This window comes from Antechinus flavipes, chromosome 3, assembly GCF_016432865.1.
Source record: "Antechinus flavipes isolate AdamAnt ecotype Samford, QLD, Australia chromosome 3, AdamAnt_v2, whole genome shotgun sequence".
In the NCBI taxonomy this organism is placed as follows: domain Eukaryota; kingdom Metazoa; phylum Chordata; class Mammalia; order Dasyuromorphia; family Dasyuridae; genus Antechinus; species Antechinus flavipes.
Genome location: NC_067400.1, coordinates 406,951,292 through 406,968,175, shown reverse-complemented (window position 1 = coordinate 406,968,175; position 16,884 = coordinate 406,951,292). Strand labels below are relative to the sequence as shown.

Below are 16,884 nucleotides of genomic sequence, written 5' to 3'. Positions count from 1 at the left end.
ACACACACACACACACACACACACACACATTCTTAGATCTTTAATTTCACTGGTGTAGGGGTTCCTTTTACTGACAACAGATCACAACTTCTAGAAAAATGATCTTCAAAATTTGTTTTGGCTGGAAAATCCACTCCCCCATAATCACTGAGTAATTGACTTGGTGATGACAACAGTCAGATGATAAAGGCACAACTGAGTATGAAAGGACTAGAATCATAACAAATAAGCAGATATTTCCTGCTGTAGTTAAGAGCAGAACAGAATAGTCTTGTTTTCCACATACAGAAGCCCAGAGCCTTCATTTTTTTCTTTATATTCATTATTCTTAAATTATTACAATAGTAAAATCACTAGTACCATATTCAAGATCTTTCAAACTTGATAACATCTGCCAAAAAGTCTAGTCTTTTGGCTTAAAAGTCCAGAGTTCTCTTTGTTGGAAAAATTATTTGTAGGGTTTTTTTTTTAATTTGTTTGTTTTGTTTTTTACTCTACAAAGCATTTGTAGCTTAGGTCCTCTCACTGCCTGGAGATGGAGAATTTTCATATTATATCTATTTTAGATGATTATTGGGAATGGGACTAACAAGATGAGTTTCAGCTGAACTGTATTACCTTTGTTCTAAATTTATCTTTAAATGTCAAATGGAGACTCTTTATGATGGTCTTCTGCAGATGTTGTATTTTAGTTTGGATGTGACTGTAGATGTGTCATGGGCCATTTCAGCCAATGTCTCTGAGTAAGAACAATTTTCTTCTTTTTCTCCTCCTTCTCTTCCTCCTCCCCCCCCCTCCCTTTTTCCCCTCTCATTCCTTTCTTCTCCTCCTTCTTCTCCCTTTCTCTCCCTTCTCCCTCTCCTCCCTTCTTCCATCTCTCTCTCTCTTCTTTTTTTTTTTTTTTTTGCAATATGTAAAAAGAAATAAAACCAATCAACTAACCTACACATAAATAAATAAATAAAGGTTGTATTAATCAGTCATAGTTACCCAGCTATTAGCACATCAATGTCCTAATTAGCCCATGTTCAAAGGCCACTGATGTCTCAATCCTCTCAATATCTAAATTCCCCAAGTCTACCAATTACATTGATGGACCTCTAGATATTCTGTCAGTGTGGTCCTTTCATATATACATATATATATGTATGTATGTATGTATGTATGTATGTATGTATAAATATAATGAAAAGGCTGAGAGTCCAAAAAATATATAAACATAATGAGGATCTAATGTCAAATTAACACAACCCAGTGAAGTGAAATTCGTGAATTGCATATAACTTGATACAAGTCAGTTTTCTGTCTATTAAGAAGTTGAAGGAATTTCCTTATCAGAATTAAGCATAGTGATTTACCAGAGAGCCCTCTTCAAATTTGTCCTGTAGTTAAGAACAAAGAGGAATTCCATGAAATAAATTTGGTGTTTCCTTATTTAAGGGCCCACAGACTTCTTCCTGTTCCTTCAGAATTAAAAAAAAAAAATTACAGTTGGTTTTCTTTTTTTTTTTTTTTTTTGGTGGCCAGCATTATAGTGGGTATGAAATGGCTTCTTGTTAGAAAAAAAAAATTAGTCTATAAATTAGCCTTTTGTGGTGTTTATTGATCAAATAACATTGGAATATATGTTTGTATCATTATAATGTTTTTTCTTCTATTGTGTAGTGAACTAAGACTTCCTTAAATATGTACTAATGCAGGAAAATAAATATTTCTCTATAACAACAAATTTTATGACCTCTTTGGTCCATGTCAATAACTCTTCTGATAGTAAACTTAATTTCAAAACTATTTCAATTATAACAAATTGTGCAAAGCATCAGCTTAAAAAAAAACTAAAAAGATTTTTTTTGGAGAGACTTTAGTCCAGGAGCTATTAAAAAAAAAAAGTAAAATAGTGAAACAAAACAATCTGTGGACTGACCTTTAACTTGTTCTTTTCATTAAGATTACTCTATTAATATATTTGACTCTGAATTGTTTGATTAGTATGCATGTTTCATACCTTAACATCAGGGCCAAATGATTCCATCAACTGGAACCTACTTGCTTTTGTCTCAGCAATTTGCAATTGGGTTTTCATTTGTTTTCTGTTTTGTTTTGAAACTGCATTTAAAAAAAAACAAACACCTTTTTTCAGGCTATGACAACAATTTTTGATTGTGATTAAATACTAAATCCTATTAAGTTGAATTACATTGTGTTTGTACTTTAAAGGCAGCATTAAAATAGTTAGGGATTAGTATCACACTTTGGTGAAAGAAGTCATGCAAGGAAAATGGATACTATTTTAATAATTTAAGAATAATGAATATAAAGAAAAAAAATGAAGGCTCTGGGCTTCTGTATGTGGGAAACAAGACTATTCTGTTCCGCTCTTAACTACAGCAGGAAATATCTGCTTATTTGTTATGACTCTAGTCCTTTCATACTCAGATTAGCTTTCAGACAAAGGCATTTTCATTCCCTCCACCTCCATAAATTGTTACCATAACTAGTGGAAAGGAATAGTTTATAGGGTGAGTATTTGCCTATTTAATGTTTGTTATTATTGGTGTTGTTTGGTCCTTTCAGTCATGCTTGACTCTTTGAGACCACATTTGTAGTTTTCTTGACAAAGCATGCTGGAATGGTTTGCCATTTTTTTCTCCAGCTCATTTTACAGATGAGGAAACTGAGGCAACAAAGTCAAATGATTTGCTCAGGGTCATACAGCTAGTATGTGTCTGAGGCTGGTTTTGAACATGTCTTCCCAACTCTAGGTCCAGAGCTTTGTCAATTGTGCCACTATTTGCTGTAATGACCGCGCATTTAAAATCAGCCGGAGTCAGGAATTCAGGTTAAGGGGAAAATCTTCAATCTTTATTGAAGTAAAGAGGTGAAAAAAGATTGCGATAGCAATATGGGCAAGAAGGATTGCGATAGCAATATGGGAAGCTGCGACAGGAAGCCAGCTAGCAGAGAGAGACCTGAGCTGAAAGGCCGTTGCAATGGCAATATGAGCAGCTGTGTCAAAACGCCAGCCAGCAGTCTCTCCTTCCCCTTCCTTTTCCACTCCCCTGCCTCCACCCACCAAAATCTCCATTTCCTATGCAATACATCAGGACCTGCACAAAGAGTGGGTGAAGGCCATTCTTTCTCCAAGCTTATATATTAATAGAGTATGGTCCAATTACTATGTAGCCTCATGTGCTTGGGACCTCAGTGCATCAACTCGAGCTTTAGCCTTTGCCCCTAGTATTTGATGATAGTGCTAATATTCTATTGCTTTCTGATCTGACAACAGAAATCCCAGATGGATTCTTGCTTGGCTATTATGTAGAGTATCATGTTATACACCATTCTTCTTCAAAATGTAGCAACAATAAATGTTCTGTAGGAACCTGTGGGAAGGGTAGCATTAAAGATGTCAGAGGTCCTGAGGCATTGAGAACTACAGGTTTACCTATTAGATGCCATAAAGTCAGAGAAAATGTCCAAAGAGACTGTGCTTTCTTTTCAGTTTTTTATTTTCAGGTTTTCCTAAAAGTACAAATAATATAGTTAGTTGGTCTATAAGAAATCCTAGATATGCAGTTAGAGCTACCTTTATACTGGGAAATTCTTTTGAATAAAAAGAGTGACATTTGTTCTAAAGAGGAATGCATAGGAAAATAAAGCAAAAAGTAAAATCATTATTTTATATACATGTCTACAATCTACTAAATACCTAAAGTTCTTCAAGCCATGGCATAGAATCATTGCTTAGTCATTGTGTAAAAAAAAAAAAAAAAAAAAGATTTAAAAAAATTTCGAAAGATTTAGCAGCCAATTGGCTATGGTCTGATGAGGTAGCATGCAAAAATAAGAGTGCCAATAAGATTTGGATGATAATTACCTCAGTTTGGAAAAGGAGAAGTTTAGGGATTAAGATTATACATTTGATTTGTTGATTTTATCTGTGGAACATCTCCAGTTGAAAATATCTAGCAGATTGTTGATGATGTAGAACTGGAATTTAGGAGAAAAACTAGATTTAAGTATCTCAGATACACACACACAGACACACCTCTCTATACACATATTTCTATATAGAAAGTTGGTCACTAACTAACCTCATATTGACCAAATCAAAGGTCTTTGAAGCTAGGATTTGTCTAGAATTACTTTGAGGTGGGAGAAATTTCAACTTAGAAAAGTAGGTTAGAAACTATTTACATAATTCATAGATGAGGTTTTAAGAACTTGTAATATTCTACATGTACAAAACCATACTTTATACTGCACAAAGCCATATTCTTTTAAATTTTCTTAAGAAGTGAGATTTCCTTTTACTTCAATAGAACTAAATTTGACTAATTTGTAATTAAATGTAAATACTCAAACTTGGAAATTTAGCATGTTCCCAATTGTACTTAGGGCCATTGTTACCATGAAAAAAATTATTATCCCATTAAAACAGTATATTTAAGGAAAACATTCATTTTAATTCAAAATGATACCAACAAATGTTATATTTTATTCTTCAAAAATCAGCCAAACATAAAAAAGTCTGAAAACAATATCAGCTTAGTTGTAATGTTTAGGAGAATGGAGTTGCTTAATATTAACATTGTATCTGCTTTTAGATCAACAGTTGACAATACTTTGGTAATATGTTTTGCTTATTCCAAGTAAAAAATGCGTAAGAATCTTTAAAGTGATCATAATTGCTGTACAGCTTTAAAATTCAGAGAATTTTTTCTGAATCCTCCTGGCTCTTCATCAACTCCATCTCCTTCTTTTCTTGTTCAATGGTGTGCTACACCAACTGTAGCACAGAAAGTGGTCAGAATTGTTGAAGGACAAAAAACCTAAACAAATCTCCACCCTCCTCTTCCCAAACATGGAATTAGCACTACAGAAAGGACTTCAGATTTGCAAAATCTGACAATATCAGAAATATCACTTGTGACCCACTCTCTTTCTCAGTCTTCTCCATATTTAAAACAGCTAACAAAATAGTATAGGTACTATCGAGATGGTTAAAAAAAAAAGGGGGGGAGGGGGACATTTTAAAGAACACTTAATTGTTGATAGAGTTTTCACATTTATTCTCACCTTTCTAAAATGAATTGTTTTTGTTAAGAGATGGATGACAGGGTAGAAAACTGCTTGTTTCCCTGACCCCACCCTTCATTCCTTAATCTCAGTGGGATGTCCTGAATTCCAAGCGCAGTAACGAGGCAAAGCACCCTTGGTATGGAATTAGAAAGTTTTGGCTCGATTCCTGCTTTTGTCACTGTCAATGAGGTGAAATCTTAGACGAGTTAATTAAAAATTTCTGGGCCTCAGTTTCCTCATTCGTAAAAATAAAGAAGAGGTGCACCAGATTAGCTTTACATTCAGGGCGGATTTATTGCCCGCTTTATAGCCAATAAACGAGAACATAAGTGGAAGGTCAGAGTGAGTGACATAGTAGAGGCGACGGCAACAGTAAGAACTGACTACTCCTCTTCCCGCTCAGCACCACCCAAGCGCACGCGCGCGCGCGCTTTTATATGAGACCGGAAAGGGGCGGGAAGACGCCGGGGAGGGACGCGCTGACGCCAGGTCGGCGGTGGCCACAGCAGCATCAGCCGCAGTCCCTGGGACCGCGCGAGCCTCTGTCCTAACCGCTGCGTCAGTGCAGGAGGGAGGGGGGGGGGGGTCCGCGGGGGGTGGGGCGGCGCAGCTGTTTTGAAGTTGAGCTCCGCGCTGTCGCTGGAGCAGCTGCCTCCGCCGACTTCATGTGAAACTTCTCCTGCTCGCCCCCTCCCTTCCCCCGCCCCTCCCTCCCTTCCCAGTCCCCTCCTCCTCCTCCTCTTGCCTCCTCCTCCCTCTCCTTCTCCTCCCCCTCCCGGCCCCGCGCTGACAGCAGGGCCGGGGGCTCCCCCGCCGGGCTGTCTTTGCCAGGTTGAGGCGGAGGGGCGGGGGGCCACTCAATCCGAGCCCCCGGAGCCCCCGGCGCTCCCCGGGCCGGGATGGAGAAGCCTTCGGTGGTGGCGGCGTCCGCATCGGAGGAGGAGGTGCTGGAGTGGCAAGTGGCGAGCCGAAAGAGGAAGGCCTGGGCCAAGTGCCGGGACTCCTGGCAGGCGTCGGAGACTGAGGAGCTCTCCACAGAAGCCACGCAGGACGACGACGACGAGGACGACCCGGACCTGGCTGGAGAGAAGCTGCCTCCGGTTGCAGAAAGAGGTCAGGCCTGACTTTTTCACTGTAGATCCAGTCTTTTTCTCGGCCAGTCTAACTATTTATCTGTGAGGCTGTATGTGTGTCCGTTCATCCATTCGTCAATCTGTGTGTCCGTCTGTTTGTCAGTCTGTCTCCAGGGAGGGACTTTCATTTCTACTGAGCAGGGGGGCTGCTTGGGAGTAACGATTCAACTTTGAATTCGGATACTGCCCGCCCCCAACATCTTCACCTCCTTGCGCTCCCCCTTACCCCCGCCTTGGGACTGTGAGGCTATCCTGGATTGATAACATTCATACTGAGTAAGGGGTAGGGGGAGGAGTAGGAAGCTTTAAAAAAAAGGTATTTTGTAACTTAAAAATGCTTCGGTTGCCCTCTGTTGACCAAGATGTATTCAAAGTAAACAAAACTCTAGTTAGAGATTTCTAGCCTCGGAGATAGAGAGCTGATTTTTTTTTTTTTTTTTTTTTTGATGCTTCATTTTGATGAGCAGCTAATCTTGTCTAAATAAAACCAGTTTGGGACTTCCTCATTGGATGGAAAGTATCTTAGTTCTAATGATCTGCCTCTCCAACTTTTTGTTTCATAGGAAATGTTCCTAATGAAAAGATCACTATATGGCTCAAAGATTGTCGGTAAGTCAAGTCATTTATAATTAGAATACCTTGGGGACTGTATATTTGTCGTTGTTCGCTTGATTCTCAGCTTTATTTAAGATGTGACTAATTTTTATAAGCTAAAAAAACTTTACCGTTTTGCTTGTTAGTTTAGTTAAAGTTTAGTAAGTTAAAGATAACATCGCAGACAGTTTCTTGTGTTGATTTTTAAAGGAACTGTCACGTTATTTGAAGGAAGCTATATGCACCAGATCTGTTTTTTAATCAGTGATGCAAATTTGTATATCTTCTTTGAAGATTTAATGGAATACATTATAGTTAAATTTCTCTGCCTCCACGATGTTTTGGAAACTGATTAGAACAAGTTTCTTCTTGTAGTATTATATTTGGAGCATGGATTTATCCTTGTCACTGGCATTGAAAGAAAATAGCACCTTGAAGGCATTTGGTGCTCTGCAATAATTTAATCATACTCTTCTTCGAAGGTGAAAAATGTTTTCATAAGTTATATAATGTGAAGCACATTTGTTGATAAATTAGGCTTCTGTAAAGTATAGATTTGAGTTTTTTTTTGTTGTTTTTTTTTTTTTTTTGCATTTCAGTTATTTTACAGGTTACTTACTATAAGTTTACAGAAAAAAACTGGTATTTTGTATCTTTTTCTTCATAGCACCAGTTAAGCCTTTTGTCAGTGATAATTAATTAGTTCTTATTTTGAGAAAGTCCTCTTCAATTTATTTTTCTTCCTTAAAACCAGATAAAATCCTGATATTTTTGATACCTTTTTTTAACAAAATAAATACCTTAGAACTTCTTAAGTACTTTTTAACTATGGAGTTTGTTTGTTTGTTTTTTTAAAGCAAGGTTTTGTGACTTATTCATAGAATCTAGAGTTAGAAGGCACTTCAAAAGATCATTTAATCCAATTTCTGTCATTTGGGAAATTGTGCTTGGTTATGAAGTGATTTCGTTTGTCTAACATCTGTTTAACTTGATAGCGAAGCTCTAATTTGTTTAAGGGTGTTAATGCTCAGTTGATATAGTACCTTTGGATTGAAGATTTGTGTAAGTATATTCAGTGATTCTTGAGAAAAAGGCCATCAAATTCAATGAATCTAACTTTATTCACTTTTGATAATGACTATAATTGTTTGAGATGATATTTTCTTGTATTTGTTTAGGTTTTTAAAATATTCAGTCTCCTGTTTTAATTGTAGATTTAAAAAATTTTTTTTGAGAATCTCAAAAATACTTTAAAAGATTTCATTTCTGGAACTCGTGTGTGTGTGTGTGTGTGTGTGTGTGTGTGTGTGTGTGTGTGTGTGTGTGTGTGTGTGTAGAAAATGTATTTCTTTAGTAAGAGCAAGAAAAGGAATTGTACCTTGTTAACTATGATTTACAGAGTTGAAGCATTTGTAGGTAGGATATGATTATGTAGGAAGTAAGAGTCAATATTTTTGGTTTTTAAATTGCAGCCTTTAAAATAGATGCAACAGAAAAGTGTTTCTAGTCTTAACCATTTAATCTTTTATGAAAATTCTTGGGCTACTTAGGGTGTTAAGTATACCATTCATTTTAGACTGGTTTTTAGTCCTTTTCTTTTTCTTAGATCTCATTCTTGGCATTCCCTGCAATCACACCTGTTGGGTATAAATGTAGTATTCTTTTTCATCTGTGAGAGCTATAAAAGACAAGAAATTTTTCCAACGTTGACCACACTATCACAGATTTAGCTGCCTAGGAGGTCTTTAAATGGGATCTCTTTAGAGAGAATGAATTTTGAGATAGCTTCTCAGGTTGAGTTTTTGGGTTTTTCCTCTGAATGAATGGACTAATTTACTTGAATATGATATTTTTATTTTATATGTTCTATAAAAATCTTCTTTCAAACTAATCTTTGTCATTTTTTGCTAAAATGATCAAAAGAGACTTTTCACAAGCACTATCATTATTTTAATTTTAATTTAATTTTTTTTTTTTTTTTGCGGGAAGGGGAAGCAAGTGTTGTTCAGATTAAACATAAATTGGCTAAATTATCATCTGATGGAGAAAACTTTTTTTCCTTCAAGGATTTTTGGGGTACTACCTTAATCATTCTTGCCATAGAAGCCAAAGAGGGTTTTTGGAAAATCATCAATAATGCTATTTATTTAACCATTTATGGTTAAATGCATATAACAGTATTGGTATCCATAGAAATAATTGCTAATGTTTAATTGCTCTAAACTAAAAGTGTGAGCATTGGGAAATAACTGTTCAAACAAACCACATACAAGTAGATATTTTGACAAAGGAGAAAAATCTTGTTCCCAAACTTGTGTTGAAATATACTCTATAAGTAACTTTATTTTTGCAAATTCTTTACTCATGAAGTATTGAATTTATTTACTCTGTTATTCTGATATATTTACAGTTCTGGGGTTTGATTGTTATTTTGATAAGTTTTTTTTTCATCTTAAACTGATATTGTTATATTTATAGCAATTCTATAAATTATTCCAAAAGGACAACTTTCATTATAAAATAAAAGTTCTATTACAAAGCAACTACAAATTCCATGCTATGATTTAATGTTCCATAGTGATTTTAAGTGGGAAAATAATTTTCTTTTTCAAAAAAGATAATTTCAATTCTTCTGGCTTGAAGAAATGAAGACAACACATTTTTATGAAGAGAGATCATATTAGCAGTGGTTATTTGTGTATAGATTTTAGTGTTAACATCGAAGATTTTTGACCCATTTTAAAAAGTCTTTCAGTTATCTGTTCCTGTCTTATATTGAAGCCTGAACCTTAGAAGCTTTAACAGATTTGTGTTTTCCTTTTTTTTTTTTAGTAGTTATTCTTGAAGTTTTTAACAAATATGAAAAAAAATTTATTTGTTGAGGAGAGGGAGTTATGAAATGTTAAATTTTTTAAAATCGAATAAAATTTAAGAAAATTGCAACTTGTTTACAAGTAGTATCAGATTTTCTTTGTTTCTAACATAATTTTGATTTACTTGAATACTTTTTTTATTTTGGGAAGGCTAGCCTAACATTTTTCAAAGAATGCCAAGCTCTATGTTAGTAATATAGTTCTTGTTCTTGATCTCTGACAAAGTCTAGCTAATCTTAGTTAACTATTTTCACAGTAAATAATTTCTTAATTCTTTTGAGTGTTACTCATGTAATTAGTTTTCATTATTTGTATATGTTCTGGGAAGAGAGTGAAACTGTAGTTTGAAACTTGTTATTATATAGCTTGTTAAGCAAGGATGTAAAAAGAAACAACATTTTAAAGAATTAAGACAGTTATGTGTGTTGTATGGTTTCAGAACACCTTTGGGAGCGTCACTAGATGAACAGAGCAATATTACACTCAAGGGTAAGAGAATGTAACTTGCCACTATAGTTTTTAAAATGTGGTTTCTGTTCTATTTTATTTTGGATTAAAAGTATATATTTAAGGCAAATGCAACTGTATAAAGTTTGCTGATGCAGATAAAAAATTTTCTCCATTAACAGGCTAAATTCATAAAATTTAGTTCTTTTAAACCATAAAAACAATTATTTCATTTAACTCACCACTTTTGCATTTATATGTTTTACTTTTCCAACATAATTAGATATGGTAGAAATTTAGTAGTAATAAGAAGTGTTTGTATTGCGTGAACTAGGTACCCCTTCAAATAATAATTAAATATTTCTTTGCTTATACTTGGCACACCTGAAAACTTAACCATTTGTTCAGAACTGAACTTTGAAGTTCAAAGTACAAGAATATTTAAGTAGTTATAGGATTAATAAAAAGCACTGGCAATCTAGCTTGAGCTCCTGGTTTTCAATATGAAACAATAGGAAGAATTGCTGCTGTAAGACCTGGTTGTCAGTGAAACTTCTCAATTACGTTTCTTATTAAACCTCATCAATAAAAAATAAATTTAAGTACCTCATTGATGGATTTGTGAAATTTTATGGATTTGTGAAAATTTAAAGTGGGCACAGATTACTTAAAATCTTTTTTTTTTTCTTTTTAAAACTATTATGTGATTTTCAATAGAGATAGCTGAGTAGTTTCAGGGCCTGAAATATTTTACTATATTTTACAAAATGTTTTGCTTGGTTAAATTTATTATATTAGGGGCAGCTAGGTGGAGCAGTGGATAGAGCACCATTCCTGAAGTCAGGAAGACCCGAGTTCAAATTTGATCTCAGACACTTAACACTTCCTAGTTGTGTGACCCTGAGCACATCACTTAACCTCAATTGCCTCAGCAAATAAATAAATAAATAAATTTGTTATATTAACTGTAAATGTTTAACTAGAATATCACCTTGTTGTTTGGAAAGGAAAACAATACTAAGTCTTTTGAATTCTCAAATGTTTATTTTAAGGTGTGCTTGTGAAAAATGGAGGAAGTTTTGAAGATGACCTGTCTTTGGGAGCTGAGGGTATGTTTGCAAGAATTAGATGATTTGAATGCAATATATATGCTTCTAAATCTAATATATTATCCTGGCTAAACTTTTTTCCTTAATGGCAAGGAAATTAAATGTACTTTGAAAGTTAGCTATCCAATAAACTAAATTCAATTATATTAGTAAATACTACTTGGATTTATCTGCCAATACCTTTCCTGTCTGCTCTGATGCTTTAGTCACTCCTTCCTTGAGTACCATATTTAAATTTTATGTGTTAAAAAAGTGCAAAAATACCTGAGAAAAGAATGGTATTGAGAGAAGGAAACTAAAATAGATATGCATTGGGGGAAAAAAAAATAAGTTGAAGCTGATTTTAATAGGAAGTATGCTAAAATCATGCTGACTTTTGATACTTGTCATTATCAACTGACTTTGTAATTTATGCAGATTCCCTCCTCTGTCCCTCACAAACCCTCATTTGATTTGGAACCAGGATAGAGGCACTTAGTATAGGTGGAATTAATTAGAAATTAGCAATGGGGAAACCAATCATTTACTTTAATAAGGTTCTAATGCTACAATTTTCAAATTGTTTCTTTGTGTTGAGAACAAAATTTACTAGATTAAAAATTATTTGAGTGTTTTAGGAGTAAATACTTGTTTTACTAGTTTGTTTTTAAGTAGTTTTATAGCTTTCCCTTTGCATTTTTTAGATCAGATGGTAGTTATCATTATTAGTATGTAATGACTTTTATGCTGCTTACTCAAGGTTAAAAACTATTAAATATTCATAGTTTTAGCTTGGTTTAAGGTAATAAAACTATTAAACTCATCCCTGTAAGTAACACCCTTAATTTTTGGTTGTTTTAAATTAATCCACATAAGCTGGTATGGTTTGAATGGTAAAGAATAAGAACTGTGTGATAATTTTGAAAGATGTTATTTGAGTAATTTTTTATGTGATCTGAATTACTAATTTTTTCCAGTGAGCTTATTGCTTCTCAGAAAATTGTGTTAAAAAAATTCCTTTACAAAAATGAATATTGTCATTGAGAATACTTTGCCCCTGGTTTTATCAGTTTCTCAGAATTGGATGTTTTCATCACTATCCAAGTTGTATTTTTTTTTTAAGTTTCTCTTGTTACCTTCACTTAAACATTTCTTTTGTATAGACCAGAAATAGAAAATGAATAGTTACCTGAAATGCATATTGCTAAACATTATGCTTTATAAATCTTCATATTTTACATGTATATAAAAATTTAAGAAACATGTAAAATTGCTATTTAATGAATGTGTGGTGAGTTGAATCATAATCAATTTTTTTCCTTGTGAAATAAGAGAGCTTTAGATTAAAAAGGAAATGTACTGTCAGAATCAGTAGAATATTTGCATGTGTTATATGTGAAAAATTGGTTGCTTTAAGTGAGTAACTTTTTAACCTTTAAGAAAAGGTAACATTAGAAATATAGAAGTTTTAAGTAATACAAAGTAATGAGATCTAGACAATCTCTCCTACTCCTCACCCTTCCTTTAGGTATTGTTTATATCTTTCTATTGTCAACAGTTTCTCATTAGCCCATTAAGACCATTTTTAATATGTGCTATTATATAACCATTTTCATTTGCAATGATTATGTCAAGCAATTCAGTTTGTAGGGATTTTTCCTTATTTCAAACACTAAAATGGACTATATAAGAACCATATGACTCATCTTATCTCTGCATTATGTTTAATGGAATGCAGATTGTAAGCCAAGATGGGAATTTGGAATCTAAGGCACTAGTTATGATCTTGTGGCTAATTTATTTATATATATTGTTTCATAGTTATCATGACTAGTAAATATTTTCATGTACCTTTTTCTTTCTCTGCAGCTAACCAGCTGCATGAAGGTGATGCTCAAACTGAACCCTGGTATGTGCTTTCTTTGGCTTTTTGTTATTAAAAGAATTTACTAATAAAAAGCTTTATGAAAAGTAAAGTTTTACATTGTTTATATTCACAGCAGTAGTGTCTTGGCTAAGGAAAGACGACTCCAGTTTCATCAGAAGGGGAGAAGTATGAATTCTACTGGATCTGGAAAAAGTAGTGGAACAGTATCGAGGTAAGTCAAATATTTTTAAATTATTTGGAATTTAATTCTGTCATGGATATCCTCCCCTCTGAACTTTATGAAAAAAATCCCAAAGAAAATCTGAATGGTTGTCCCAGCATCAACAATAAAATTCAAAATATTTAATTTTCTAGTGTTAGTGGACATTTGTTAATTTTATTTTTAAAATAATTTAAAACAGCAAAATAATTAGTATCCTGTAGAACACTGATTTGAATCAAGATAAAAAAGGTTGGCTAACCTAGTTTACAGGATAAAGCAGGGTTCTTGTTTTTTTTTCTGTGTGTGTTTGTCATGGACTGTTTTAGCTGTCTAGTGAAAGCTGTGAGTCCTTTTTCATTTTTATATAATTATATAATTTATATAATTTTTATATAATTATATAATTAAAAACAATGCTAAATTTCAGGAGGGATAGTATGGAATAGATTGTACTCATCTGAAGCAAAATGCAGAATAAACTGAAGTTCTTGCTAACCACACACATTTCTCATGAACCAGTATGAATTAAAATAAAAACTATATGCTTTCTAAAAAGCTTCTAAACTGGAATTTCAACATATTCTCTGCTAATAACTTCATTTCAAGCTATTCTTTTCAAATTTGTTGTTTTCTTTCTAACCAGTTCACAAAAACAAACCCTAGAATCTGAAATGGTTTTAGAAAGAAATGTATTGGATTGTATGGGGGAAGGAAAGAAAAAGAGGGAGAAGTGCAGCAGGGAGAATGAGAGTTGGAAAAAAATAGTGTCTCCTTCACAGGTTCTGAAAGGTTTATATTATGTTGGATTTTGGCAAGTATTTAACCTTACAGTATATCACATTTATGCAATTAAGCAATTTTTGCTTTGGGGATAACTTGAAAGTTAAGTAGATCAAGATGAATATTAGAAAATAGAAATCTAAAATTTGGGCAAAACTAATAGACACCCTTTGGTGGACTCTAACCTAGTCTTGGGTGTGGTAACCTAAAAGAAGAATGTGTTGGGTGGATCCAGGGCCTAGGGGAATCCAAAATACCTTGTACCCATCTTTAACATTCCTAGAGAGTTACTGAGGTCAGGCAGTTTTCTAGATGAAGATCACATAAAGTTGGATTTAAAGAGTAAAGCAAATTTTCTGAACAACATAATAAACCATTTTTTCTCACAGATCATCAAAGGTGCTATCTTGGATTACCAATGGGAGCATAGTGGAGAGATGATATGCGTTTCAGTGAAACCAGCTTTTTTATTATATCCTGTTGTCCATATCTCACTGATTCCATTGTCTGAGCTGAATTGCTTAAAGGATCTAGGCCCCTCCCTATCTTACTATATTTGTCCACTGCTATCTGTAATGTCTTTCTAGAATAGAAGAAATGACAAAACCTGAAGGACAGAAAAAAAAAAACAAACCTCTATGTCTCTTGGCATCAGAGTTCTATAAGTCTGGTAGAGTATTTTTATTTCCTTCCTCATGAAGAAATTTCTTCCATAACTTAATTTTTCTCAAAATTCTTCCCTCCCCACCTGAGGGTGCTGAGAGTAGGGAGGAGGAGAGGGAAATGATTATTTTTCTTTAGTAGAAATCCGCCAAAATGACAAAGTCAATAAGGTGAGTATTGATTCATTTAGTTTGTGTTGATTGGCTATTTTTAAGGATATGGAGTCAACTTTACAACTAATTTCCTTGAAGGTAAAGACCATTTGTTATATAGTATGCAATATCCAGGACAATACGTAATTAAAAACTTATATTAATAGCAAAATGTTATAATGGCTTATAAAGAGAAAAGCCACAAGAAAAAAAAACTATTTTTATTTTATTATAATTTTTATTTTTCAATCTTAAGAAAGCAGGAGTAGATTGTATATTCATGTTACACTTGTGAATCAAGTCAGTTGTTTGAGAGTTTTGTCTTTTAGGTTGCTTTATTTTACTCTCCCTTTTCTGCTCTTTCTCCTCTTCCCCCAGTGTTTCAGAACTGCTGGAACTTTATGAAGAAGATCCTGAAGAAATTCTTTACAATCTTGGATTTGGACGAGATGAACCAGATATTGCTTCAAAAATTCCATCAAGATTTTTTAATTCATCATCATTTGCCAGAGGGATAGATATTAAAGTATTTTTAAGTGCTCAAATGCAACGGATGGAAGTGGAAAACCCAAATTTTGCTTTAACAAGTAAGGTGTTGTTATATTTTATTTTTTAATGTAACAAATTATGATTTATCAATTTAGCAATGTCTGATTTCCCATATGTCCTCATTCTTCAGGAATGATACTACAAATGTACTAGAATGAAGTGTTCCCCTTTATATTTAAAATCATAAATAGTGGATTTGAGTAACTTTATTATCTCTAACAAAAAATGAATAGACTAACAGCTTTCTTACAACTTATTTACAAAATTAATTTTGTGTGTCTCTCAAAAGTATCTTACAACCTATGCTAATGTTATCAAGAATAATTTAACTGCAAGAAACTTTCTACTTATAGTTCAAAGTTACCTATCTTATTTTAGTTTTGGGAATCAGAGGTGGGAGAGGAGCCATTATAATCATTAGGTTAAATTATAGTATAAAATTTCGTTGTTTTTTTCTTAATCATTTAAACTCATTTGCTTTATTTTCTGAATATTTAATAGGAAAATAAAAATCTGCAAGTGTATTTCACAAACTTATACTTATTGCCATCTTATATTTATTTTGCTTTGTCTTGTCAAAAACTGATAAACTCTGGTGTTTTCTGTTGTTACAGTCTATTCTTAAAGGTACAAACAGAAACTAAATGAAACGATTAGAAAAAAAGAAAAGATTAAGAATGTTTTTTTAATTTAATATATCACAAATTTATTTTTTGTCTTCACTCAGGCCGTTTTCGTCAAATTGAAGTACTTACCACTGTGGCCAATGCTTTTTCTTCTTTATATTCTCAAGTCTCTGGGACTCCGTTGCAGAGAATTGGTAGTATGTCTTCAGTAATCTCTAACAAGGAGACAGACCCCCCTCCACCTTTAACTCGAAGTAACACTGCAAGTCGCTTAATGAAAACACTATCAAAACTGAATTTATGTGGGAATCAGTTAGCAGGAGAAAGTACCTCATCTCCAACTGCTGAAAAGGGAAAAATTTCAAATGTTCCATGGACTGAAGAAAATGGCACTAAAAGTGATCAAAAATCACCCAAAAACATAAAAAAGAAAGATAGTTCACCTTTATTGGCTACAGTGAAAGAAGAAGGATCTGCTAATTCAACAAATATGGGCAGTGTAAACATTGAAAGACTTTCTGATGAAGTAACTAGTAATTTAAACCAAGAAATAGAAGATGATCAAAATAAAGAGTCCCAAAGTCATGAAACTAGACAAGGTGAAAAATCTGGCAAAATAGATTCTAATTTTAGTAATGACTCCAATATGTCTACCAGTAGTGAGATAGAAAGCACCAATGAAGTGAAAAATATGCATACATCCACATCAGATAAAGAACCATGTGTACCAATACCAAACCCATCCATAAAGAACATAATGATATCTCAAAAGGACTCCTTTGAGATGGAAGAGGTAGGTAGACAAAT

At 33.6% G+C, this 16,884-nt stretch overlaps 1 protein-coding gene across 5 annotated transcripts in view; it reads left to right on the top strand.

Annotated features, from left to right (window-relative positions):
* Positions 1–2,527: 2,527 nt before the first annotated feature.
* Positions 2,528–16,884, top strand: part of ITPRID2 (ITPR interacting domain containing 2) — a 50,073-nt gene continuing 35,716 nt past the window's right edge. Inside the window, exons 1-8 of one of the 5 annotated variants that reach the window (XM_051986099.1) lie at positions 2,528–6,195; positions 6,779–6,824; positions 10,122–10,171; positions 11,182–11,238; positions 13,087–13,126; positions 13,218–13,316; positions 15,281–15,489; positions 16,179–16,870. In XM_051986099.1, the coding sequence (XP_051842059.1) occupies positions 5,982–6,195; positions 6,779–6,824; positions 10,122–10,171; positions 11,182–11,238; positions 13,087–13,126; positions 13,218–13,316; positions 15,281–15,489; positions 16,179–16,870 (1,407 nt within the window). In that variant the 5' untranslated portion in view covers positions 2,528–5,981. The remainder of the gene's footprint in view (positions 6,196–6,778; positions 6,825–10,121; positions 10,172–11,181; positions 11,239–13,086; positions 13,127–13,217; positions 13,317–15,280; positions 15,490–16,178; positions 16,871–16,884) is intronic. The other 4 variants (XM_051986098.1, XM_051986096.1, XM_051986097.1 and 1 more) reach the window with 4 other exon arrangements.